General features: G+C 44.3%; 1 protein-coding gene across 1 annotated transcript in view; it reads left to right on the top strand.

Moving 5' to 3' along the window:
• The window catches only part of LOC308532280 (broad substrate specificity ATP-binding cassette transporter ABCG2-like), a gene marked incomplete at its 5' end in the record, with an annotated part of 71,993 nt that overhangs the window by 18,275 nt on the left and 26,938 nt on the right, over positions 1-26,780 (top strand). The window contains 5 exon segments of the mRNA XM_081109642.1: positions 5,240-5,461; positions 15,953-16,012; positions 16,604-16,718; positions 17,306-17,458; positions 22,346-22,503. Of these exon segments, the coding sequence (XP_080965768.1) occupies positions 5,240-5,461; positions 15,953-16,012; positions 16,604-16,718; positions 17,306-17,458; positions 22,346-22,503 (708 nt within the window).

Here is a 26,780-nt window from a genome sequence, read left to right on the forward strand (position 1 = left end):
AATTAACCCATTTAATGAATGCATAAATAAGTGGAACAACTGATGAATTTCTTTCCCTTCCCCCCTTCTCAAATCAATTAAAAAACAAACAAACAAAAAAACATTTGACCAAAACATAGTAAGTCCTATCGAAAAAAAAAAAAAGTTATGACTATATTCTATGACCTGCCCAGTTCCCAGTTAGGAATTTATGACTTATGGGAGCATCTTTCTTTTTTTTTGGTTCACATTGTCAAGCAAAATGGAAATGATCAGCTTGAAAAAGTATTAGGGTGAGATTAGGTTGTAGTATAATGTTGGCTAGAAAATAAACTGACATTAATATGAAGAAATCACAAACTAAAATATTTTTTAAATTAGACTAAAAACAAGGCAGAAAGTTTTTTGTTGTTTGTTTTAGTGGTTTTAGCCCAATGTCGGATGAAGATATGACTCTAAGTATTGTCATCTATCTATCTTACATCTGTACACTTACTGACTAAAAGTAAACACTGACATTTTATCTATTTTTGCCTTTAAATAGCATTTATTTTCCCAATATAAAAGTTATATATCTGTATTATATCAAATTTAGAAAATTTCACTAAAGTAGAAGGAAAAAATAGTCATGTTATTACCCAGAAAACAAACATTTTTTTGTATTGCCAACTATTTTCTACGTATGGGTTTTTGGTTTGGTTTTATTTTACATCATTGCCCAATGCTATATTCAATGTACTATCCTGTTGTTTTTTATGTGTTTTTTAGTCAATTTCATGTGTGTTTTCTCCATTTTTAGCAGTCCCCTCTTGGTTGACTTTAGAGGTTGCTGGAAATTTATTTCATTTTTACTGATATCAATAAAGTTTTATCTGTAGAAGGTGTTTTTCAATTTTGCAAATAGTTATTAAGAGCCAGTTGTTGGGGTCCAACCCCAGCAGGTCCAGGGGTCCCCAAAGGTGTGGACGGAGTCGGCAAAGAAGGAATGACACGGCGACAGCGTTCAGGTGATCAGCAGCCTAACCAGGATCTCCAGCCAAGTTCTGTCTTTTTTTTTAAAATATATTTTATTGATTTTTTACAGAGAGGAAGGGAGAGAGATAGAGAGAAACATCGATGAGAGAGAGAAACATCGATCAGCTGCCTTCTGCACATCTCCCACTGGGAACGTGCCCGCAACCCAGGTACATGCCATTGACCAGAATCGAACCTGGGACCCCTCAGTCCACAGTCCAACGCTCTATCCACTGAGCCAAACCGGTTTCGGCAAGTTCTGTCTTTTATTGTCTTGTTACATCTGTATTTATACCAGTTGATTTTAATCATGTCAATTTCTATTCCAAAGGTTAGGGCGTTTCTTATCTCCATTCCAGGGAGTAAAGATTATGTAGCTTAAGGGTGATTGTTCGTAGTTAAAGTGATTAACTACCCGCCTGGCACTTAATTAAGGGGTTTTATTCCCTCCTTAACTTCAGGGAAAAATCCCTACCTGGGTAAACAACCTTTCTCGGAGAGGTGACCTTGGTTAAAACACATAGCGCCAAGAAGGGGAGCAAACATATTAAGAACAGTGTGCCATATACGCCAGGTCCCTTGAAACATACGCTGTGCAGATGTTTCTTCCCTGCAGCCACTGTGTCAAGCAGCAAGGATGGACCGGTTTCTGGCAGCCAGCTCTGGAGAATTTTTCCCAATCTTGACTTAAAATGACAAATGTATTTGTATGTGGTTTTTAAAGGGTCTTTCAAGTGATTCAGAAATTTAATAACAACAACAAAAACCACCACCACCAACCCCAGTTTCACCTGAGTGTTTGGGTGCTTAATAGATACATAATTTTAAGTCCTTTAAAAGTATATAGTATTGTATTTTTAATATTATTTTTAAAACTGTATAATCAATATTCCTACCTAAGACTCCTGGCTAAAACTTCCTTGTATGGGGTAAAGAATTAACAGTAATGTTTCATGAGTAATAAACAATTTAATGGGTACTATAATTTTTGTTTGTAAATACAAACCAGAAACTACCTAGATGCAAGTACTAATTTCCGGGAGTTGATGCAACAGGTGAATTTTGGCATGGCCATTCACACTCAGAAAGCCTGACAACCAATCCTTTTCCTGAATCTGCAAATCACTTTCCAACTTTTCCAGACTTACAGGACTGTGAAGAATGCATTGAAACTGATTCCACTAATATTTTCATTCAAAAAGTTTTCTTTCCACCCATCCACTCCCCCTCCCCCCATTGCCCCATAGATTTAGCTCCTGATCCCATTGGCCCTGGGGCACAGGAACCTAACTTCTCAGAAGCTCATTTATAAAGACCACCAGTTGCTCTGGATGCGCAGCGCGTGACACTGAAAAGGGCCTTGGCGTCCGTGTCCCCTGGTGCGTAGGCGGGGCCCCGGCGGTGACCAGATCCACCCGGGGAGACGAGGTATTGATGAGCTGGTGGCGTCCTGGGATTACTGGGCTCGTGGCCAACTGTCCATTTCCTACGCGCCCTGGACACAGAGTATCCAGGATAGGAGCTCCTGTGGCGCAATCGGTTAGCGCGCGGTACTTATACAGAGTATCCAGGATATGTACTTGTGTTCCTTTGTCCCGGGGTGTTCCTTGACCCGGACCCGCGGGCGGGTGGCAGCAGGGTCCAGTGCAGAACTCGGTACCCGCGCTACCCGCGACAGGGGGCGGCCGGGGCGCTCATCCCAGCGGGGCAGGCGGCGCCGCGCCTTCCGCCCTCCCGCGGGCGCGGACGCCGAGAGCCTGGGGCGCGAGGGAGGGGCTGCCGCTCCGCGCTCCCAGTCCGCAGCCCGAGGTGGAGGTGTGCCAGGTGAAACCCTCCTTCGCTCGGACTGTGCTCTTCTGCCCAAAGCTCCTGACCGTGACCGCGACCGCGGGCCAGCGCCTTCCCAGGTGTTAGCCGTGCGCGTGAGTGCGGGGCCCGCGGGGAGCGCGCGGGCGCGGTGGGGGGGCTGCGGGGGGCGCTGTGAGCCCTGGTCCCGGGAGGTCGCCTCCTGCCCGGCTTTCCCGCCAGGGGCGGTGTCCCGAGTCTGTGGTTACAGACCGAGTCCCGAGCGCGCAGGAGGGGAGAGGGAGCCCAGGAGCGCCCACCAGAGAAGGGGAGGGGGGTCCCTGGAAGGAGGCAGCCTGGAAAGGAGCCGGGAGAGTGTGGAACAACTTCACGCGGGGGAGCAGGACAGATGCTTGGCGTCCTGGTGCAGTGGGACCTGCTTCCCCAGCGTGTGTAGGGACGGTCTGGCGGGCTCAGCTCCGCGGTTACATGAGTGGCTTAGTGCTCTGCCTCTGAGCACAGGGACCCTGAGATCCGAGCCCTGGAACTGCCGAGTGAGAGGAGACAGGCCTTTGGGATGCCAGTGGCTTGAAAGGTCCATGGGTGTTGGAGGTACATTTGGTAGAAAATAGAAAACTGTTCAATAGAGATGACTAGGTTTTAATTGTCCCTCCCAGTTTCGTTTGATATTGAGTATGAAAGCCTTAGCATAATACCCTCCAGATCAGTGGTTCTCGACCTTGGCTGCACATTAGAATCACTTGGGAATCTTTTTAAAATCCTGATTTCTGGGCCTCATCCTCCGGAAATTCTGTTTCTTTGTTACTAATGTTGTGGCCCCACCCCATAACAAAGAAACAGAATTTCCGGAGGATGAGGCCCAGAAATCAGGATTTTAAAAAGATTCCTAGGTGATTCTAATGTGCAGCCAAGGTTGAGAACCACTGCTCTAGATCCATCCATGCTGTAACAGATGGCAAGATTTCATTCCTTTTTATTGCTGAGTAATATTCCATTGTATATATGTACCTCTTTTTAAAAACTGATTTTAGAAAAAGAGGGAGAGGGATAAAGAGAGGGAAATAGAGAGAGATTTGTTGTTCCACTTATTTATTCATTCACTGGTTGATTCTAGTATGTGCCCTGACCGGGGATGAACCCATGACCTCAGTGTATCAGGACCAGACTCTAACAAACTGAGCTACCCGACCAGGGCTGGTTTGATTTTGTAATCACTTTTATACTTAATTCTAAATCTTTCTGGAATTTAAGTATGTTTACCCATTAATTAAATATGTCATCTCAAACAATTTTGAAGTTTATTTTCTTACTGATTGAAGAAGCATTATAAGCAGTGATATAAAGCCTGGGGCTATAAATTCAGAAAACTTTCTCTTGTCTTTAACTAAGCCTTTTTTTGTAATGCCTGTGTCATAAACTCCAAAATTACCCCCAAAATATCAAAAACAGTAATAGGGGGTGAAGGTGATCATGTAGTCTCTGATCTTGAATCATACCATGAAATTCTTGTCAAGCTAGATAGGTTTAACTCCCACTCATTTTTTTCCCTGTTTTATGAGTTTTGAGTAATTTTCATACTCTTCCTATTGGACTTATTAGATATTTAATTGATATCCAGTTGGAGTTTATGTATTCAGAGTTGTGTCTACCTCATGATAGGAGTTCCAATGTTTTTCTTGTTACAGTATTATGAGCTGTTCATTGAAAATAGAGCTCTTTCTTGCAAGGCAGTTTAAAATGGAGTTGTGTATTATTTTTTAATGTTAATATATCCTTTTGAACTCAATAAATCCAAAATATTGTTAGCAAACATGTAATCGATATAAAAATGATTAATGAGGTATTTTACATTCTTTTTAAAGATTTAGATCTCTATTCTTTTTACTCTTTTTAAATATACATTTTCATTGATTTCAGAGAGGAAGGTAAAGGGAGAGAGCTAAAAACATCAGTGATGAGAGAGAATCATTGATCAGCTTCCTCTTGCACGCCCCCTACCGGGGATGGAGTCCGAAACCCGGGCATGCAACCTGACCAGAATCAAACCCTGACCTCCTGTTTCATATGTCAATGCTCAACTGCTGAGACACATTGGCTGGGATACTCTTTTTTAATTGAGATATAAATGACATATAACAGTTTCAGGTACAGAACATAATGGTTCAATAATTTATATATTGTGAAATGATCACCACAATAAGTCGTTAACATTCTTCACCAGTTACAAGTTTTTCTTGCGCTGAGAAGGTTAAAGATCTCTTAGCCACTATCAAACATATAACACAGTATTGTTAACTACACTTACTATGCTGCACATTACATCCCCAGGACTTAGTACTTTTATAACTGGAAGTTTGTCACAAAACAGACTTGTTTTAAGTGTGTTGTTACCTAGTACATTTATTTGACTGTCAATTTACTGTTGCTTTTCTCTCTACAGAAAGGCAGATGCTCTCCAGATGTCTTCCGATAAGGACCAAGTTTTTATCCCAATGTCACAAAGAAACGCCGATGGCCTCCCGGGGACCATCCCCAATGACCAGAAGACATTTTCCGAAGGAGCCGTGTTAAGTTTCCATAACATCTGCTATCGAGTAAAAGTGCAGAGTGGATTTCTACTTAGTCGAAAAACAGTTGAGAAAGAAATACTGATAAAAGTCAAGTATGTGCATGAACTTTTGTTTAAACAGCTTTATTGACAGCAGTGGACTTAACTGGTTAACCCAATGCAAGTACAGGTGCTATGGACATTTTATTTGTATACATGTCTGTACAGATACATAGACACACTTTCATTTTGTTGGGCTCAACAGGGAGTAAAATGGTTGGATCACATGTTGGGTATAAGCTTAAGTTTTTAAAGAATGGCCAAACTGTTTTTAAAGTGGTTGTATCATGTGCATCAACTTTTGTTTGAGAAACTGAATAATTAATGTGCCATTTAGCTTTTCCTGGGTAAGCCTTGTGGTTTAGTGGGAAGAGGCCTGGCTGTGTGACTTGCAACTTCCTAACTGTGGGGATAGAATTGTAATCTCTATCTTTAATATTTTAACCTGTGAAATAAAAGATCTGTCACTGTAGTTTACAAGACAGACACTTGAGGTGACTTACACCCTTTATGTTCTAGAAGCAAGAGTCAGGAGGTTGAAAAGACAATATACAGTGAAAGCTTAGCTTAAGTTATGCAGTAGAGGTCCAGCATGATAGAATTTAGGGTCTAAATCAATACTAAACTATGATTTTCATTCTCTTCTTCCATGAATGAATTTATCATGTGGTGGCAGAGTGGGCAGGAGAGTGAGGAGGGAACGGAGAAAGGAACCTTCTTGGGACCGCATGTCTCTATTCTTTCACAGGTGCCAGCCATGAAGATTGTTTGTGTTTTTCTGATTTCTAGAGAATTGAGCCCGATTCTTCCTCTCTGTGGAGTGGGAACTTCATCTAGGTTTCTCGGACACCATGTTTTGTTTAGTTAGTGTGTTTGTTTGATAGGGGAAATGATTATTCCTGGATAAAACAAGCATTTTTTTTTTTCCAGTTGATCAGCAGCCTAGCCAGGATCTCCAGCCAAGTTCTGTGTTTTATTGTCTTGTTACATCTGTATTTATACCAGTTTATTTTAATCCTGTCAATTTCTATTCCAAAGGTTAGGGCTTTTCTTTGTTTTATCTTTTGTTTTTAATAATTTTTATTTCTTGAAGTATTATAAAGAGTATTACATATGTCTCCTTTTTTCCCCCCCTTGACATTCCCCCAGCCCCTACCCCCTAGTGTCTTGTGTCCATTGGTTATTCTTATATGCATGCATACAAGTCCTTTGGTTGATCTCTTAAACCCCCCACCCCCCAAACCCTCCCCAGGCTTCCCACTGTAGTTTGACAGTCTGTTCAATGCTGCTCTGCCACTGCATCTACCCCTGTTCATCAGTCTATACTGGTCCCCATTACCTGTCCCAACCTCACTGGAGCCGTCCCAACCTCACTGGAACCGTCCCAACCTCACCGGGGCCGTTTCATCCTCACCAGGGCCGTCCTGGCCTCACTGGGGCCGTCTTGGCCTCACCAGGGCCGTCTTGGCCTCACCAGGGCCATCCCGGCCTCATTGGGGCCGTTTCGGCTTCATCGGGGCTGTATCGGCCTCACTGGGGCCGTCCCAGCCTCACTGGGGAAACGTGAAGTTTGGCACTCTGTCCTCTGCCGGGCGGCTCCCCACCAGACAAAATCTCCAGGCCTTCCTGGTGGCTGAACATCCAGCACGCCTGCTCGGACTTCGCCCTCCACCAAGTGCACAGACTGCCCGTCTGCTGTCCCCCAGCATCCCACGTGAGACTGGAACCGGTGGGCGTGCTTGTGCGCCTGCTGGTATAGTGGTTCCACATCGCTGGCCCAGCAGGCCTGCCCCGAACCCGATTCCGCCTCCCCCCGCCCCCCCCCCCCCCCAGTGCGTCCCTTCCGGATGCGAGGAGCCGAAATCTGAAGCCTGCTGGGTTGGGCTCTGTACTTGGTGCCTCTGCACATCCTACTCAGTCTCAATACTCTTCTTTCTTTCCTTCCAGTTGTAGAGCTTCCACTAGGCCAGCTTTCCCATGGTTCCATATGATAGCTGTTTGTCCTATAGTTGGTAGTTTCGATGTTGTTGTGGGAGGCAGCACTCACAGTTCACTTCCTTACGCCACCATCTTGGTTCTCCTGGGCCTGCTTCTTGAGTGTGTCTCCCATGGGTGTGAGGAGTTGAAGTCTGCAATTTGTTGGGTTAGGCTGCAAAAGCGCAGGTGGGTCTTTTTGTGCACCTGGCACAGCTTGGATGGGGATGTAAATTGAGTAGGGCTGGGTCTCAGGGAGTCGCCAGGGCAGAGCAAATAGCAATGGCGGTGTCTCCATGGCTCTTCTCCTCTCCGGGTCACTGGGACTTCGCGTCCCCCAGTGCCGGCGAGCAACTGCGCGCCAGAGCCTCCCTCGCTTTCCGACCGCTGCAAGGCTGTGCTGCCTCTCCCTGTGGGGTCTGGGGCCTCAGGGACCCGTCCCGAGCAAGCCCAGAGGATTCGAGAGTTCGTAACCAACAAGCACCTTTTCTAGATGTCTGAGACTGGAGGAGTGGTATAAGAGCCCTTGGGCCAGGTATGGCCTCCAACCTGTATAGAATCAGATGCTTCTCATGCTTTCCTGATGCGTTCTATGGGATTGTGGTCTTTTCTGTTAGTGGCAGCCAACTGTTCCCAGGAGGCTAGGATGTGACAGGAAGGGGCGAAAAGTTTTGCATGTGGGTGGGGAAGAAAGAGCAGGGACCTGGGATTGGTTGGGTGGTGGTGAGGTAGGGGCTGTGTGCAGTTGATAGAACTTTCTTCACGCAGCAGCACATACTGTCATGCCTGCTTCCTTGCTGCTTTGTTGTATTGGTTAAGAAACCCTGACCAGGAAAATAAGGAGAGGTAGGTAGCCACAAAATATTATCTTTTGCTACATGCCTAGATAGAAGTGACTGACCTTGTGTAAAGCTGACAAAGTTTTTGTGAAACATAACAGTCAAGAAAATGTTGGTCACTTCAGATTTTGTGCTAAGTGGAAGGTAACAAATAATTTGTAATTCACATAGGTTGAATGGATTTCAAATGCATACTGGATGAGTGTACATTTATCTTGCCTATGTTTTGGTAGGTTAGTAACTCAGTGCACTAAAAGTGTCATCTGCTCAAAGCTTCAGAGTGGTTTTTTTTTTAATGGTTCAGGGTATGCAGTCCAGCAAAAGATGAGTTCTGTACTTGCATTCCTGGGTTCATAAAATGGTGTCAATTTTTTTTCATAATTTTTAAAATTTATTAATTACAGTTGACAAACACTATTATATTAGTTTTAAGTGTACAACATAGTGATTAGACATGTATATCTGTTACTAAGTGATCACCCCAGGATGTCTCATAGGACACCAGAGTTTGACTTGCATGTGGTAGCACCACTGCCATTGAAAGCAGTAATTATATTCCAAAAAAGCTGATGAGCATATATATTTATTTTTTTTCTTGTATGAGAATCTTTTCTTATTTTAAACATGTTTTTAGTGCTCTTTTTGGAGAAAGGAAGGGAAGGGGAGAGACAGAAACATGGATGGGCAGCCTCTTGCATGCTTCCTACTTGGGATGGGGCCTGAAACCCGGGCATGTGGTCCTGATTGGGAATTGAACTGTGAACTCTTGATACATGGAACAACGCTCAACCAACTGAGCCATACTGGCCAGGGCTGCTGATGAGAATCTTGATTTTTGTTTTTCCTCTGGACATTTTGTAGTATCATTTGTAGAACTAAGGAACCAGAACCTAATGTCCTCTGTGGGGAAGGAAGATAAAACAAAATCTGACTATGAGAATCAGGAAGGTGAGATTTTACCACCTCATGAAAAATCATTCTGTTATGTTTAATTTGTGTCCATACCCAGCCTTTGAGCTTTTCCTCTCCAATGGTAATGATCTATGGAAAAAATGGTCTGACCCAGTAGTTGTGTGCATATCCTATAATTTCAGGGTAATTCATTATCTATGTGGAGATTTCTTAAGTTAATAATTTATTTAGAAATAATTTCAAACTTGTGGGAACATAGCACTTTTACCAGATTCCCGACCTATTAATATTTCACTGCATTTGCTACTCATTTTATCTCTTGAGATAACCCATTGTCCTTAGCATTTTTTTTTTTTTGAACCATCTGAGAGCTGTCCATGTGGCACTCTGTAATTCCTAACTCCTCCAGTTCTGTTTTTCAGAAATAAGGGCCTTCTCCTATATAACCTCTCAGGCATTGTCTGAGTGGTTGCTAAGCCTTATACTAGCTGCAGTGATGGGTCCTTAGGGGCTGTTGGCCACCATGCTCTTCACATAGTTGACTGATCATCACATCATGTCTCCTCAGTCTCACGCAAGCTGGTAGGTATTTTCCTGTCTCTCTCATCTTGATCACCTGGTCATGTTGGTATCTGACAGCCTTCATCACAATGTCACTATTCTCCCCCATGTAATTAATATTATTAGGGGAGTTACCTTGACATTATTCCAAAATTTTATTTCACAAGCTTAAGTCCCCATTTATGTCTCTTGCTTGAATCATCAGTAATTATCACTCTGATAGTTACCAAAGAGTGATTTTCTGTTTTCATCCATCTCTTTCATATGGATTAGTTTGCATTCTACTAAAAGGAAAAAAACTTCATTCATCATCTTTTTATTCGTTTATGTATATTAATATAGAATCATGGATTCACATTTTATTCAGTAGCATTCAATACTAATGCATTATCATAATTTATTTTGATACTCGTATTGTTCCTGATTTGGTCAAAGTAGGTCTGTTTTGTTTTTTAAACTCATTCTCTCTGTCTCTCTCACTCTCTTTTTTCTTTTCTTTTTGAATATTTTGTTGGCACAACAGAAATTCCATACTCACTACTTTCCCTGCCTCAGACCTGGTATGAGCTGATGTTCCTTTTTGTGGAGTTTTGCATTTACTAACTTATTGAGATCTAGGTGTTTGGAATGTTCATTGGTATTGGGATGGCATAGCTTCTGGGACATATTGGTGGACAGAACTAGGGAATATATTTATATAAACACATATAAAAGCATCTAAGCCTTTTTTTATATCTGTCTGGGTATATAGATAAAAACCCATGACTTCCAATTCTTATGTAATACTCCAGGGTTATTTCCACATTTCCATGTTTGTAAAACATCTTCTCAAAAAGTGAAAACCTGACTCTCATTATTCTAATATCCTTACTGATTTGCTCAGTTTTCTTATTTTTTTCTTTTAAAAGAAATATTTTTATTGATTTTAGAGAGGAAGGGAGAGGGAGAGAGAGATAGAAATATCAATGATGGAAGAGTATCATCAATCAGCTGCCTTCTGGATGCTCCCTGCTGGGAATTGAGCCCACAACCTCAGGCAAGTGCCCTGACCAGGAATTGAACTATGACCTCCTGGTTCATAGGTTGATACTCAATCCCCGAGCCACACCAGCAGGTTCTTATTTCTTAATATGAGTAATCACTCTTCTCTTCAGCTGTCTCCTCTCTTCCTCCCACCTGCCTTTGCAGCCTGTGATCTTGGGTGCTGGCCATTACTGCTCCTCCACCCAGCACTTCCATCACCTTCACACAAAGAAGGGAGGTAAAGTTTAATAGAAATGACTGATGCATTATTTGAACATGCTATATTGTAATAAGTAGGAAATATAACTAAATTCTCTTTCCAGTCAGGCTCTTCCTATTTTTCATAACATTTTTGTACTTACTTTTTTAAAATTGATTCTAGAGAAGAGACAGAAACATTGATTTATTGTTCCACTTATTCATGCATTCATTGATTGCTTCTTTGTGTTCTGACCAGGAATTGAATCCACAACCTTGGTTTATTGGGTTGATGCTCTCTCTAACCAATTGAGCTACCCAACCGGGGCCTTGTACTTCTTGATATTTGTTTTTGTGAAAAACAATTGGTTTTCCCATAAGTAATTATCATTTATAAAAATGTTGAGAATCATTTATTCAACTAATTTTCAGTGTCTATTAGGAGCCTGACATTATGCAAAATCCTAGTGACAGAGGTATGTCCTCTGTTCTCAGCAACCTTCTAGTCTAATGGGGATTCAGACAACTAGAGAACTTCACTGTGTTCTACTGTGATACATGGGTTAGAAGACATGGAAGCCACTACCCTCAATTGGAGGGCCAGGGGCATGGGATAGGAGAGAGAAATTGAAGTGTGTGTGTGTGGCAGGATAGGAAAGGATGATGCTCTAAGCCAGCCGTGGGCAAACTACGGCCCGCGGGCCGGATCCGGCCCGTTTGAAATGAATAAAACTAAGAAAAAAAAAGACCGTACCCTTTTATGTAATGATGTTTACTTTGAATTTATATTAGTTCACACAAACACTCCATCCATGCTTTTGTTCCGGCCCTCCGGTCCAGTTTAAGAACCCATTGTGGCCCTCGAGTCAAAAAGTTTGCCCACCCCTGCTCTAAGCAGTGGGAATGGCATTGACTTATTATTCACTGTAAGCCCGGTGCACAAAAATTTGTGCACTCAGGGGGGAGAGGGGGGTCCCTCAGCCCGGCCTGTGCCCTCTCGCAGTATGGGACCCCTCGGGAGATAACGACCTGCTGGCTTAGGCCTGCTCCCGAGTGGCAGAGGGCAGGCACAATCCCTAGGTGCAGCCCCTGGTTGGGCTCAGAGCAGGGCCGATTGGGGAGTTGAGGCGCTGCCCCCTGTCATACACAGAGCAGGGTGGATCGGGAGGTTGCGATGCCACCCTCAGTCACACTCAGGGTAGGGCCGATTGGGGGGTAGGGGCACCGCCCCCTGTCACACTCAAGGCAGGATCGATGGAGAGGTTGCGGCGCCACCCCCTGTCACGCACAGAGCAGGGCCAATCAGGGGGTTGGGGTGCTGCCCCCTGTCACTCACAGAGCAGGGCCCATCAGGGGGGTTGGGGCTCCGTACCCTGTCACACACAGAGCAGGGCCCATCAGGGGATTGGGAGCTCCCCCCTGTCACGCACAGAGCAGGGTGGATCAGGGGGTTGGGTGCCACCCTCTATCACCCACAGAGCAGGACTGATCAGGGGGTTGGGGCGCTGCCACTGTCACACTCAGGGCATGGCCAATGGGGAGGTTATGGCTCTAACCCGTCACACACAGAGCAGGGCCTGTGGGGGAGGGTTGGGGCACCGCACCCTGTCACACACAGAGCAGGGCCGATCAGGGGGTTGGGGCGCCACACCCTGTCACACACAGAGCAGGGTGGATAGGGAGGTTGTGGCCCCACCCCCTGTCACACACAGAGCTGCAGGGCGATCAGGGGGTTTGGGTGCTGCCCCCTGTCACACTGATCCCGGTGTTGGGAGGCCTCTCAGCTCTGCTGATCCCGGTGCCGGGAGGCCTCACGGCTCCGCTGATCCTGGTGCTGGGAGGCATATTACCCTTTTACTATATAGGATAGAGGCCTGGTGTATGGGTGGGGGCCAGCTGGTTTGCCCTGAAGGGTGTCCTGGATCAGGGTGGGGGTCCCCACTGGGGTGCCTGGCCAGCCTGGGTGAGGGGATGATGGCTGTTTGCAGCTGGTCACACACCCTTCAGTGTGGGAGTCCCCACTGGGGTGCCTGGCCAGTCTGGGTGAAGGGCTGAAGGCTGTTTTCAGGCTGGTGGGTAACTGAACCTCCCAACTGCTCCTTTTTTTCTTTTTTTTTTTTTATTCTGGGTCAGCTTTAGCTCTGACTTCAGCGCTGAGGCCTCTGCTGCTGAAAGCAGGTATCTGGTTTGTTTGTGTTCTATAATCAAAACACTGTATCAACTCCAGCTCTGAGATCCCGGCTCGCTGAAAGCAGGTTTCTGGGGTTTTGTTTAGCTTCTATATTTGTAACAATGTTTCAAACTGCAAGCTCAGAGGCCGGCAAGGCAGGCGGGGAACGTTGGAGTCCTCCGTCACTGAAGCAAGTAAGCCTCATGTTAGTTTCAAGCTGCCTGGCTGCCGGCCGCCATCTTGGCTGGCAGTTAATTTGCATATCGCCCTGATTAGTCAATGGGAAGGGTAGCGGATGTACACTAATTACCATGTTTCTCTTTTATTAGATAGGATAAAGTGAGACCAAAGGATTTCCATGATTCACTAAAACAGCAGTCACCAACCAGTGGTCTGTGGACCACCCGTGGTCAGTGAGGTCTGAAAGGTTGGTGACTGCTGCACTAAAATGTAATAGATGTAATAGAAATCCTGTAGCTAGGTTTTATTTCATTTATTTAGTACTCAGTGGTCTACAATGAGTAGACCTGCATGCTATGGGGTGGTGGTGAAAGAAGATGACACAGTTCCTCCCTCCCTGCCTTCCTCCCTCCCTCCCTCCCTCTCTCCCTCCCTCCCTTTCTCTCTCTCTCTCTCTCTCTCTCTCTCTCTCTCTCTTTGAAAGGAAGGGAGCAATCCTAAATGATTAACTCAAAAGATAATTAACTCAAATTCTTTGTCTTAGAACGCTCACATTGTCTTTTGAGTTAATCATTTAGGATTGCTTGGTCTTTGAGTAGAGATTTTTAAAACCTGGAAAGGTTTTCTGGTGATGAAATCTCAGTGAGTAACAAGCTTATCTCTGGTCACTTTAGAAACAGTTTGTAGGTAGCTATCAATGCAGAAGGTACATGAAGAGCTATAGATAAATGCATCTTGAAAGTTCACCCAACCATTAGCATGTCTTATTACATCAGGGGGGAAAGGCCACTGAAATAATAGATATTTTTCTGTTTTAGAGCTTGTGTTGCTTTACCTAACTCATTGCATTTGTCCAATGTTTCAGTGAGAGGCTCCTCAGTTAATGAGCAAAGTAGAAGGTAAATTGCACCCTAGCACCCACCAGGCATTTTACACTCGTGACAGTTCGGGCACAGCAGGCAGGCAGTGCTGAGGTCCTCCTGGATTGGCGCACTGAGCACAGCTGCACTGTGACGTCTATCACTCACGACAGCTGTACATCATAGTGTTTGCCCCGTGAAAGTCACTGTCTGTGCATGAAATAGCCTTCTGCTTTGCACCTTCCACTGGAATAGATACTGGATTCTCTGGGGAGTAAAGTCTTTTTTAATTTATCCATTTGAGAGGAAGGGGGAGGGATAGAGAGAGAGAAACATCAGTGAAAGAGGACATCTTTGATCAGCTACCTCCTGCACATACTCCTACTGGGAACTGAGCCCACAACCTGGGCATGTGTCCTGACCAGGAATTGAACTGGTGAGCTCTTGGTTCCTGGGTTGAAGCTCGACTGCTGAGCCACACTGGCTGGGCTGTGGAGTAAATTTTGATTTACCTACCAATTCTGCAGAGATTGGGCTTGGACACCAGGGTTTTGAAAGGCCTTCCTCAGACCTCCATTTCATCATGCCTGTGTAACTATGGTGGACCTACCCTTCCTTCTCCGTACTCCAGTGCATTCTCCTTACCATTCTACTGGTGACCTTCAGGGTTAAATTCAAATTACATATTTGCATTCTTGAATCTCAGCACAGTCAACTCTGCCTTAATGTTTTTTTCTACCTACCTGCTTTCTATCTAAATATTCTCTACCCACAAACATCTATGTAATCTGTTTGGAACATGCAGTGTCTGTACCACCTGTGTATACCCTTAAAGGTCATCCTCAATAAAAAGTGGAATTTTCCATTTATAAACTGAGAATTTTCCAGGTTGTTTGTTTAAAACTTTACAAGAAAGAAAATTATGTAATTAGAAGACATGTTTTATTTTAACAATTGGATTAAGAATTTTGTCTGCATTTAGAACTGGTGAGGTTTTCTTTTCAACATCTGAGGTGCTCTTTTCTAGCCATTAAATTTGTACATCAGATATATTGTTTTTTCGCCTGATTAGATTTGAATAGTGAAAGCACTGATACTGATAATTGTAGAAAGCCATTGACTACTTAGTTATGTAGAACCTGACTAGGTAGCAAATGAGGTGACTTGAAATAATTACCCTGAAACACTACTCAAGACCTGTGATGTACTTAACATTGTGTTAAGAGAAGTAAATGTTAACAGATGTTCTACCAGAATCTTTTACTTCAAGGAACCTTGAAAGTTTGTGTGTCCCTTCCCCAAAAATATAAGTGGTTTAGAAAATAACTGAAGTGAATTTAGAGGGACATGAGCCATTTTTTCTATAGATGCTGACTAGTGATGACATTCTTTGTATACTAGACTTCTATTTGACATTTCCTTTTTTCCCCCCATGAAAGGTTGTTTTGTGCTTATTTTCTGTCTAATTTCATCAGTGTTCATTGAGTGTATTAAATGCAGACCCTAAATTAGAAGAAATAGTTTTGTTTTTTTTAATCCTCACCTGAGGATGTTTTTCCATTGATTTTTAGAGAGAGTGGAAAGGAGTGGGAGAGACACACAGAGAGAAACATTGATGTGAGAGAAACACATCCATTGGTTGCTTCCCACACCTGCCCCAATCAGGGCCAGGGATCGAGCCTGCAGCCAAGGTAAGTGCCCTTGATCAGAATCGAACCCAGGACCCTCAGTCCACAGGCTGATGCTCTATCCACTGAGCCAAACCTGCTAGGGCAGTAGAACTAGTTTTAAAGTGAACCAGTAAATCAGTCTGTTTCTGCATTTGCAGTGGGATCATGAGACCTGGCCTCAACGCCATTCTGGGACCCACAGGTGGAGGCAAATCTTCGTGAGTATAACAGAGTATCAGTAAGCGTTCCCTTTGCATTTTTAATGTGCTTTTACAGATCACTTTTACGAGGGCAGGCATTAGTTGAATATTTGCTGCATGTCTAGTCTGGGTGTAGGCACTGTGGCTCACATGCACTTATGCCAGCTGTGTCTTATTAGGTCAGGTTTACTGAGAGGACATGAGAGGTGATTGGCATTAGGTGTCAGGTATGATGGGAGCTAATGGGAGGAAAAGGAAGCGGGTGGAATTGAAAGTGGGGAGGTGGAGCAGAATCGTAAGTGGAGTGAGTCTTGGCTAAAGGAGCACATCGCCTGTGTTGGGACCCAAAGGTCAGGCAGCTTGGAGGGCTGTTTGGGAGGTCTGTGCTGGATCAGCCAGCAGTGTTTTGTTTTCACATTTTTTGGACCTTATTGTAGCATAGAGTAAAAAAGGAACTTGAGAATTTAAAAAATAGATGTGTAATTAGAGTTGAACCATAGATTTTCTTGATCAGTTAATTTTTTAATTTGAACAGAATTTGCATTCAAGAGTAGCTGAGAGATATAACTTGCGTTGGAGAAAAAACATACCATATATATCCTTTTATAGGTTGTTAGATATCTTAGCTGCAAGGAAAGACCCACTGGGATTATCTGGAGATGTTTTGATAAATGGAGCACCTCGACCTGCCAATTTCAAATGTATCTCAGGTTATGTGATACAAGTAAGTATGCATTGATTTGCATTTTAGATATCTCTGGTTTGATGTGGTCAAGTTCTTTGGCTGATAGTGCAGCGTGCTTCCCGTTGATCACATAACCTGGGCATAAAACCAACTTTCCTTAAACCATCTTCTCATAATCTCCCTTAAGATGTACAGTAATGTTAAATGAAAAGGCAGGGAGAATCTAGAATATGACCCTGCTAACAAAATGATAACAGTTCTAGTTATCATGTTCCCAAAAGATGCTACTGTTTTACTTTTTTCCCTACCTTCCCCTCTCTCCCTGCCCTAGCTTAGAGAGATGTTTTGTCAAAGCCTTGTATGAAGCAGTCTGGAAATGTCTGACAGTAGTAATCATAATTGCCTGTGTTCTCTTCGGGTGTACAGATAGAAATGAGAATTCTTCCATCAGGGTTTGCAGCTATCTGAATATGGAGTTATTGGTATAATTTGTATAATTAAAGTTCATCACTAGCTAGAACTTTCCCTTGGCTATGTTATTTTTGTGGATTAAGTTGTATATACTGAAGACTGAATTTACTAGAAAAGACCTGATTTGTCTTTTTAAAATGCCATTTTGCCTTCAGGATGATGTTGTGATGGGAACTCTGACAGTGAGAGAAAATTTACAGTTCTCAGCAGCTCTTCGCCTTCCATCAACTATGAAGAGTCATGAAAAGAATGAACGGATAAACATGGTCATTCAAGAGTTAGGTCTGGCTAAAGTGGCAGATTCCAAGGTAATGAGGACACAACTGATGAGGTCATTGCCAGCAAATAGGACCCTTACCCAGAAGTTTCCTATAATGTGTGTGGTCAAAGCGGCTCCTTTCTAAAAACAATGATAAAAATGAATAGTTACATAATATGAAGGTGAAACTTAACCAGGAAAAAAATTAAAAAATGATTGAATCCTGGGGGTGAAGTATGGCCCTGTGGGCTGGTATGTAAAAGTATTCTTGCAAAGACTACATGTCCCTTCCCTGTGATGACAGTGCTTGCTCCTCCCCCTCACTAACTGTGTAAGTCCTGTCTCATTCAGTGTCTCTTTACTAACTTTTATTTTTTTTGTTTTCTCTTCCCTTTTTTAGCTATTCTTCCTCTAGGGACTTTGTTGTATTGCTTTGGAGCTATGTTTCTGGAATTCATGAATGACAAAAATTCATAAATGACTAAAAATTCATACATGACTACAATCCTAGCTATATTTCTGGAATACATAGATAACTATTTTTTTCTGGAATTCATAAATGACATATATGTTTCACTTTGTTATAATTGGGCCTCCAACATTATTTTCAGTCACATTAGTATTTATTTCTAATTTGTGTAGCAGCCAACTTGTTTTCCAAAGCCTTTCTAAGGGCACTTTGTCTCCCATCCCTCCCCGCTCTCTTCCACTGTCCCTCCCTTCTGCCAGGGTTACTTGCACACTGACGTGTGCTGGGCTCTCTTGGATTTTATAGATAACAGCTGTGGGCGAGAGAGACAAAAGTAGCTCCCTGTGTGGGTTGTGCAGGATCAGGAAGGAGGAATGAGATGAGTGAGGGAATGATTTACAGTTGATGAGTAGACATGGAAGATTTGCTGGAAGACATCAAAGCTTTGGGTGAAGATGAGCTTTTCAGCTGTTATGGTTCTAGTTTAATCCCTCTGCACTATCCCTTCCTTCGAGGACATGAAGGTGGGGTATTCTGCTGGCTGCTGCTTCATCTGATGCTTTCAATCTTCTATGTCAAGTGCATTTTGGAAGAATAAGTCTGAGCTGCTCCCATGTACCACTTATTTTCATGTTATGAGTGGTTGGGCTCCCTTTGTTGGGGCTCTGTTCATGTGATTCTCTCTTTCCACTAAGGTGCTTTCCTGTCTTTACCTCTAGTGATCATCACCTGACTTCTTTGCATGTATTTCTAGGGAAAATAAGCTGAAGGCAGTTGTTGACTTCATAGAACATGTTTATGTAATTGACTGAAACAATCATTGAAAATGTTATCCTATATAATAAAAGGGTAATATGCAAATTGACCCTAACAGTGGAATGACTGCTGGACCAGTCACAATGAGGCGCACTGACCACCTCTCGGTCCCTTTCCCTGACTGGCAGAATCCGATCGCCTGATGTCAAACGGGGAACCGGGGGTGGATGGCAGGGGACGTGGGGAGTGCCAGGCCAAGGCCCCCACCCCGCTGGTAGCCCCTCACACAGAGCGAAAACCTGAGGCAGGGACGGGGCCAGCGAGCAGTGGGAACAACCGATGTCTCAGTCCCTTCCCCCAGCTGTCAGGTACCGGTCACCGATGGAGAACGAGGATGGGTGGCAGTGGAGGGCAGGGCCAGCTGTGGGCAGCCAGGGAAGATGGCCCTGATCCCAGGCCAGCCCTAGGGACCATACCCATGCACGAATTCCATGCGCCAGGCCTCTTGTACCTGTTATAACATTTTAATCATAAGAGAAATGTAGAGAGAATGGTCTGATTCCTATAGTAATGACATGATTGTAGCATAATTAATACAATGGTATGATTACTGGTAACATTCACCTAGATTTCCTAGTTAACATGTTATTCAATGACTAGTGGCCCAGTGCACAGGGGTGGGGGTGGTATCCCTCAGCCCAGCCTGCACCCTATCCAATCTGGGACATCCCTCTCATAATCCGGGACCACTGGCTCCTAACCACTTACCTGCCTACCTGCCTGATTGCCCCTAACCACTCTGCCTACTGGCCTGCTCACCCCCAACTGCTCCCCCTGCTGGCCTGATTGCCCCCAACTGGCCCCCCCTGCCGGCCTGCTCACCCTCAACTGCCCCCCCCCCCGCCGGCCTGATCACCCCCAACTGCCCCCCACTGCCAGCCTGCTTTCCCCCAACTGGCCCCCCCTGCTGGCCTGCTCACCCCCTATTGCACCCCCTCTGCTGGCCTGATTGCCTCCAACTGCCCTCCCCTCCTGGGCTGATTGTCCCTAACTGCCTCTGCCTTGGCCCCACCACCATGGCTTTGTCCAGAAGGATGTCCAGAAGGTCTCCCTGTCTAATTAGCATATTACCCTTTTATTAGTATATAGATAGCTTCAGGTTTTTATTTCTTTTTTTTTTTTTTAGGTTTTCTTTTTTTTTTATTAAATAAATCTTTATTGTTCAGATTATTATAGTTGTTCCCGTTTTTTCCCCCATAGCTCCCCTCCACCCCACCCTCTGCCCTTACCGCCCCCCCCCCCCATAGGTCCTCATCCATAGGTGTACGCTTTTTGTTGCCATGTCAAAGGTCATACACATGGAAAATGTAGCTATTTCCATCCGCGACGTGCCCCTGTGTTTGGAAAGGTCTCTCATGACTTGTTCACGCTCTACTCAGAAAGGGTACGGAGACACGTAACGGCTTTTTAAAATAATGTGTCCTCTTATGTTTAAAATGAGGATTTTGCTACCAAAAGTGAGGAGAAAGCAACACTACAGCTGCTCTCACCCTTTGGGTGATAGCTGTGCTTGGGGCAGTGTGCTGGTTCGCGGGCTGTCGACGATGGGTGGCTTGCGCGGTTCCGCCAGCTTCCCAGGGGCCGTCACAGCCTCGCAGGGGCCGTCGCAGCCTCACAGGGGCCGTCGCAGCCTCACAGGGGCCGTCTCAGCCTCACAGGGGCCGTTGCAGCCTTGCAGGGGGTGCCACATCCCACGTTGGGGGTGAAGGTGCGAGTCAGAAGCTCCTCTTGCTGTCTCTCCTGCTGCTCCCTTGCATATCGCCAATGCTGGAAGTTTCTGAGAGCAGTCTGCAGGTACTGGACATCATACTTTAACTGGTCAACATGAAGTTTGGCATTCTGTCTTTTGTTGGGTGGCTCCTTAATGGACAAAATCTCCAGGCATTCTTGCTGGCTGTGTATCTGGTATGCTTGCTTGAATTTCATTTTCTACTAAGTGCACAGACTGCTTGTCTGCTGTCTCCTGTTGTCCCATATGAGACTGGATCTGGTGGACCTGCTTGTGCATTTGCTGAAACAGCGGTTCCATGCCGCCGGCCCAGACTGGTCCGGCTCCGGCTTCGTCCAAACCTGATTCTGCTTCTTGAGTGTGTCCCTTATGGATGCAAGGAGTTGAAATCTGCAGTTTGTTGGGCTAGGCTGCAAAAGCGCAGGTGGTTCCTTTTGTTCCAATGGCACAGCTTGGGCGGGGATGTAAATTGAATAGGGCGGGGTCTCCCGGAATCACCAGGGTGGAGCAAACAGCAATGGTGTCTCCGAGACTCCTCGTCTCTCCGTGACTCTGCATCCCTGAGTGCCGGCGAGCAGCTCCACGAGAAAGCCACGCTCGCTCTCCGACCTGCTGCAAGGCAGTCCCGCCTCTCCCCATAGGGGTCTGGGACTTCAGAATCCCACCCCAAACAAGCTCAGTGGATTCGAGAGTTTGTAACCCTTTCCAATTGAAAAAAACCATGTGTCCAGTTGCAGCCCGCCTGGCGTGTGACTCTGTACCTCTGTTCTTGGTGCCTCTGCACATCCTACTCAGTCTCAATGCTCTTCTTTCTTTCCTTCCAGTTGTAGAACTTCCACTGGGCCAGCTTTCCCATGGTTCTGATTAATAGTTGTTTGTCTTATAGTTGGTAGTTTCAATGTTGTTGTGGGAGGCAGCACGCACAGGTCTATACCTTACACTGCCATCTTGGTTCTCCTCCAGGTTTTTATTTCTAAAGTGTTTTAAAGAAAGTTATAAATATCATTTTCACCTCTAAAATATTTTTTATTTAAAAAAAGGAATTTGTCTACATTACTACAATGTCATTACCGACTAACAACATTAATAATATTTTAATATTAGCTATATAGAGTCTACATATATTCACAGTTTTTCAATTGTTTCCAAAATGTTTTTTATGGCTCAATCATTATAGGATCTAATCAAGAGCATGAGTAGCATGTGATTATTATCTCTTTGGAGACTTTTACTATAAGAATTATTTCCTACCTCCTGCCTCCCCCAAACCTTTCTGCTCCCCCACCACACACAGTGACACTGACTGGTTGAAAGACTGAGCCAGTCACCTGTAGAATGTTCTGCCTTCTGACTTTGCCTAAAAGGATGTCAGGAATTATGTGTTGTGTTAGGGTATAGACTGGGCCAATTTGGGAGGCTTTATGGTGATTTTATAAGTGGTAATGTGGATGGTAGAAAGTGAGCTTTCTTAGCTGCCAAGGCCTAGTTTTTGAGTCCACTTGAGGATTTTTTCGGTGGGGGAAAAAGAAAGGGGCATAAGAAGACTAATAAATTATAGATGCTTTCAACTGTTCCTTTCCTATTTTTATCTTCTTTTTGGATTGTGATTTCACTATGTCAGGGCCATGTCTTTAAGTTCTAACTTCTGATCTTAAAACTAAATATTTTAATTGATAAGGAACATATAGAACTGTTGAAAGCATGGGTTTCATATCTGGCTTAGCCATGTACCAGCTCTGACCTGAGCCTCAGTTTACTTGTTTAATTAAAGAGAAACCTACCTCTTCTCTCAGATTCTGCAGTTCAGAATATATGAGGACATGAGACAAAGTGCCTTTTATAGGGTTGGCACTTGTTAGCAGCTCAACGAACTATAGTGCCTGTGGTTGTTTTTGTTAATAATGATTACATTTGTGTGTTAGGTTGGAACTCAGTTTACTCGTGGTGTGTCTGGAGGAGAAAGAAAAAGGACTAGTATTGGAATGGAGCTTATTACCAATCCATCCATCTTGTTCCTGGATGAGCCCACAACTGGCCTAGACTCAAGCACAGCTAATGCTGTCCTTTTGCTCCTGAAGAGGTAAGCGCTATGGGAACATTGTTCTCACATTCATCCAACATCTGATGCCCTGCTATGTACCAGGTATGAATCTTGGTGCAGGGGATTCAGCAATGAGCACAACACACAAACATTTCTCCCTTCTTTGTTGGAGGGGAACAATCAATTAGCAAATATAAATGTTTCAAGAAAAATAAAAGAGTGTAAGACTATAGGGAAGGCTGATGTGGTGGAGGAGGGGGGTGCCATATTACATAGCAGGATGGTCAGGGAAGACCTCAGGATGAGCCATGTGGGCTGTGAGCGAGATCTGGAGATCTGGGGAAGAGAGTTCTCATTGGAGGGAACAGCCAGTGGCCCGGGGGAGAGCATGCCTAATGTGTTTGGAACTCAAGAGGCCAGAGGGAATGGAACCCAGTGACCTAAGTGGAGTCGGGGGTTGGTTGGTGTAGTAGTTTGCTCAGGCTGCCAGAAAATAGTATCACAGACTGAGTGGCTTAAGCAATAGAAATTAGTTTTTTTCACAGTTTTGGAGGCCAGAAGTCCAAGATCAATGTCTTGTGAGGATTGTTTCTTCGGAGGCCTCTCTCCTCGGCTTGTAGGTAGCTGTGTTCTCACTGTGTCTTCACTTCATATTCCCTAGGTGTGTCTCATCTCCTCTTCTTGTAAGAACATTAGTATTTATCAATTAAGGTTCACCCATCTGATCTTCTTTAACCTATGTTACCTCTTTAAAGATTTTATCCGCAGCCCTGGCCCTTCGGCTCAGTGGATAGAGCGCTGCCTGCTGGCTGAAGGGTCCTGGTTTGATTCTGGTCAGGGGCACGTCCCTTGGCCGCAGGCTTGTGTGGGAAGCAGCCACACAATGTCTCTCACATTGGTGTTTCCCTGTCTGTGTTTCTCAGCCTCCCTACCACTTTCTCCAAAAATCAATGGAAAAATATCCTCGGGTGAGGATTAACAACAACAACAAAAGATTCTATCTGCAAATATAGTCACATTTTGAGGTACTGGGGCTTACAAATTCAACATATGAATTTTGGGGAGATGTAATTCTTTCCCTAACAGTTAGAATAGGACATGAGATGGAATGGAGTAGGTGGCAGATTAAAAAAATAAGAACTCTGGCTTTTACTGTCCTTAAGTGACATGGGAAGCTTTAGAGTTTTATTTTTCATTTTTTTAATATAGTAAGATTTATTTTAATTTTTCAATCTGAAAAAACAAACAAACCCCCAAACAAAAAAACCAAACTATACTCATATATACAGTGTCGACATTTTCAGAGCACTGACATTAGAAAACCCTGTGTTTCTCTTTAGTCCTATGACAATACTGTATATACCACAACAAGATTTACAAAAACAGCCCTAGCTGGTTTGGCTCAGTGGATAGAGCATCCCCCTGCAGACTGAAGGGTCCCAGGTTCGATTCCAGTCAAGGGCACATGCCCAGGTTACAGGCTCCATCCCCAGTAGAGGGCATACAGGAGGCAGCTGCTCAATGATTCTCTCTCATCATTGATGTTTCCGTTTCTCTCTTCCTCTCCCTTCCTCTCTGAAATCAATTAAAAAAAAATATATATCTTTAAAAAAAAGATTTACAGAAACAATTGCATCAGCAGTCATACAGACACCATGGTTTTATATTTCAATTCACAAGAAGAACCAGGCGTCTCCCATTTCCCGGCCCTTTGTTTCCTCGTACCCACTGCCTGTTTGCAGCCAGCAGCGCAGGTTTCCGCACAGGCTTTTAGAACATCAGCTTTTAATCCACACCGGTGGCTGTTTGAGACGTCACCTCCTTTTCAGACCCAAACGTAAATAATGAGGAATTTGCCCTTTAAAAATAATAACCTTTGGTTCAGCAATGGGAATGGTGACGTTCACCCTCCAAAAGGTGTAGAAAAGTTGCATGAAAGGAAAAACAAACCTGTTGCAAAGCAGTCTTATTTATGCTATCGTTCAGAACATGACACTGCCTTAAAAGTTTTAAGAGATTACAACTGTGTGACAAATCTAATGAAAACAAACTGATTTGGTAAAGGTTCAAAGATCACAGGCCAGCACAGCATCACTTCACACACGTGCCCGCACTCCTGCTGCCATGAGCAGTGGTGATGACCCATTGCTGTGTTCTGACATAAGGCACCAAGTCTGAACATGCCATACACTCCCTTATGTCACGTTACCTGTTCCATACCAGTGAATTCTTTGAAATGAAAAATAATAAACACTTCAGGACACAGTGTACTGTGCCCACCATCCCCCCAAACCTCCCCTCTCCCAGGCCTACTAAAAAAAATGTTTTTTTTTAAATTAAATCTTTATTGTTCAGATTATTACATTTGTTCCTCTTTTTCCCCCCATAACTCCCCTCCTCCCAGTTCCTGCCCCACCCTCCGCCCTCACTCCCCACCCGCTGTCCTCATCCATAGGTGCACAATTTTTGTCCAGTCTCTTCCCGCATCTCCCACACCCCTTTCCCCCCCAAGAATAGTCAGTCCATTGCCTTTCTATGTCCCTGATTCTATTATGATCACCAATTATTTGTTCACTTGATTCTTAGATTCACTTGTTGATAGATGCATGTTTGTTGTTCATAATTTGTATCTTTACCTTTTTCTTCTTCTTCCTCTTCTTAAAGGATACCTTTCAGCATTTCATATAATATTGGTTTGGTGGTGATGAACTCCTTTAGCTTTTCCTTATCTGTGAAGCTCTTTATCTGACCTTCAGTTCTGAATGATAGCTTTGCTGGGTAAAGTAATCTTGGTTGTAGGTTCTTGGTATTCATCACTTTGAATATTTCTTGCCATTCCCTCTGGCCTGCAAAGTTTCTGTTGAGAAATCAGCTGACAGTCGTATGGGTATTCCTTTGTAGGTAACTGAGTTTCTTTCTCTTGCTGCTTTTAGGATTTTCTCTTTGTCTTTTGCTCTTGGCATTTTAATTATGATGTGTCTTGGTGTGGTCCTCTTTGGATTCCTTTTGTTTGGGGTTCTCTGCGCTTCCTGGACCTGTAAGTCTATTTCTTTCACCAGGTGGGGGAAGTTTTCTGTCATTATTTCTTCAAATAGGTTTTCAATATCTTGCTCTCTCTCTTCTTCTGGCACCCCTATAATTCTGATGTTGGTACGCTTGAAGCTGTCCCAGAGGCTCCTTACACTATCCTCGCATTTTTGGATCCTTTTTTCATTTTGCTTTTCCAGTTGAGTGTTTTTTGCTTCTTTGCATTTCAAATCTTTGACTTGATTCTTGCGCTCCTCTGGTCTGCTGTTGGGAGTCTGTATAGTATTCTTTATTTCAGTCAGTGTATGCTTAATTTCTAGTTGGTTCTTTATCATAACATCGAGGGTCTCATTAGATTTCTTGTAGATCTCATTAAGTTTATTGGCAGCTTCTAGACAGTTCTTGAGAGACCTTAAAAGTGTGGTTCTGAACTCTATATCTTCCATTGACAATTTTGTCCTGTTTCTTTGTCTCCGCATTTTTTTTTTATGCTTTCTTGGTGCACCCCCTAGTGGTCTTTGTGTGCAGTCTTGTTGTAGTTAAACCTTGATTGTTGTAGTTAATACTGGGGGGATTTGACCTCCAGGCCAAGTGGCTGTGAGAGTCAGCTGTGTCTGCAGTGGGAAAACTTCTGTCCTCTGGGGAGGTGCTAATCTAGCCTTTGCCTGAGGCTATCTGGCAAATGGCTCTGTGCAGGGCTTGGGCGGGGCGGGGCGGGTCGCACGGGATCAACAGGGTGGGCCGGAGCGAGCAGTTATGGCTGCTCTCAATTCCATCCCTAGGGGCTCTGCCTCACAGAGTCCCAGCAACCGCTGCAAACCTCAGAGAGAAAGCTGCCTTCGAGTTCCGACTGAAGCCAGACAGTCCCACTTCTCCCATTTGAGTCTGGGTCCCTAGAGACTCGCCCGGATCCAGAGCTCAGAGTCTGAAACTCCCTCCTGATTGAAAACAACAACCGTGCCCTCCGCCGCCAGCCCACTCCGCGCGCACTCCCCACCTGAGTATTTCACTTCAGCACTGCGCCTCCTCTGAGTCTGGGTATGATATTCTCTTTCCTCCTAGTTGTAGAATTTCTACTCAGCCAGCCTTCCTGTGGTTTTGGATGATATCCGTTCCGTGTTTTAGGTGTAACCTTGAATTGGTTGTTCGAGGCAGCAATCTCCGGCGTTAACCTATCAAAAAATGTTTTTAAGAGAGAGGGAAAAGGAGTGGGACAGAGAGATAGAAACATTGATGAGAGAGGAACATCATTGATTGGCTGCCTCCTGCACGCCCCCACAATGGGGATT

This window comes from Myotis nattereri, assembly GCF_964212035.1.
Source record: "Myotis nattereri genome assembly, chromosome: 1".
Taxonomy (NCBI): Eukaryota; Metazoa; Chordata; class Mammalia; order Chiroptera; family Vespertilionidae; genus Myotis; species Myotis nattereri.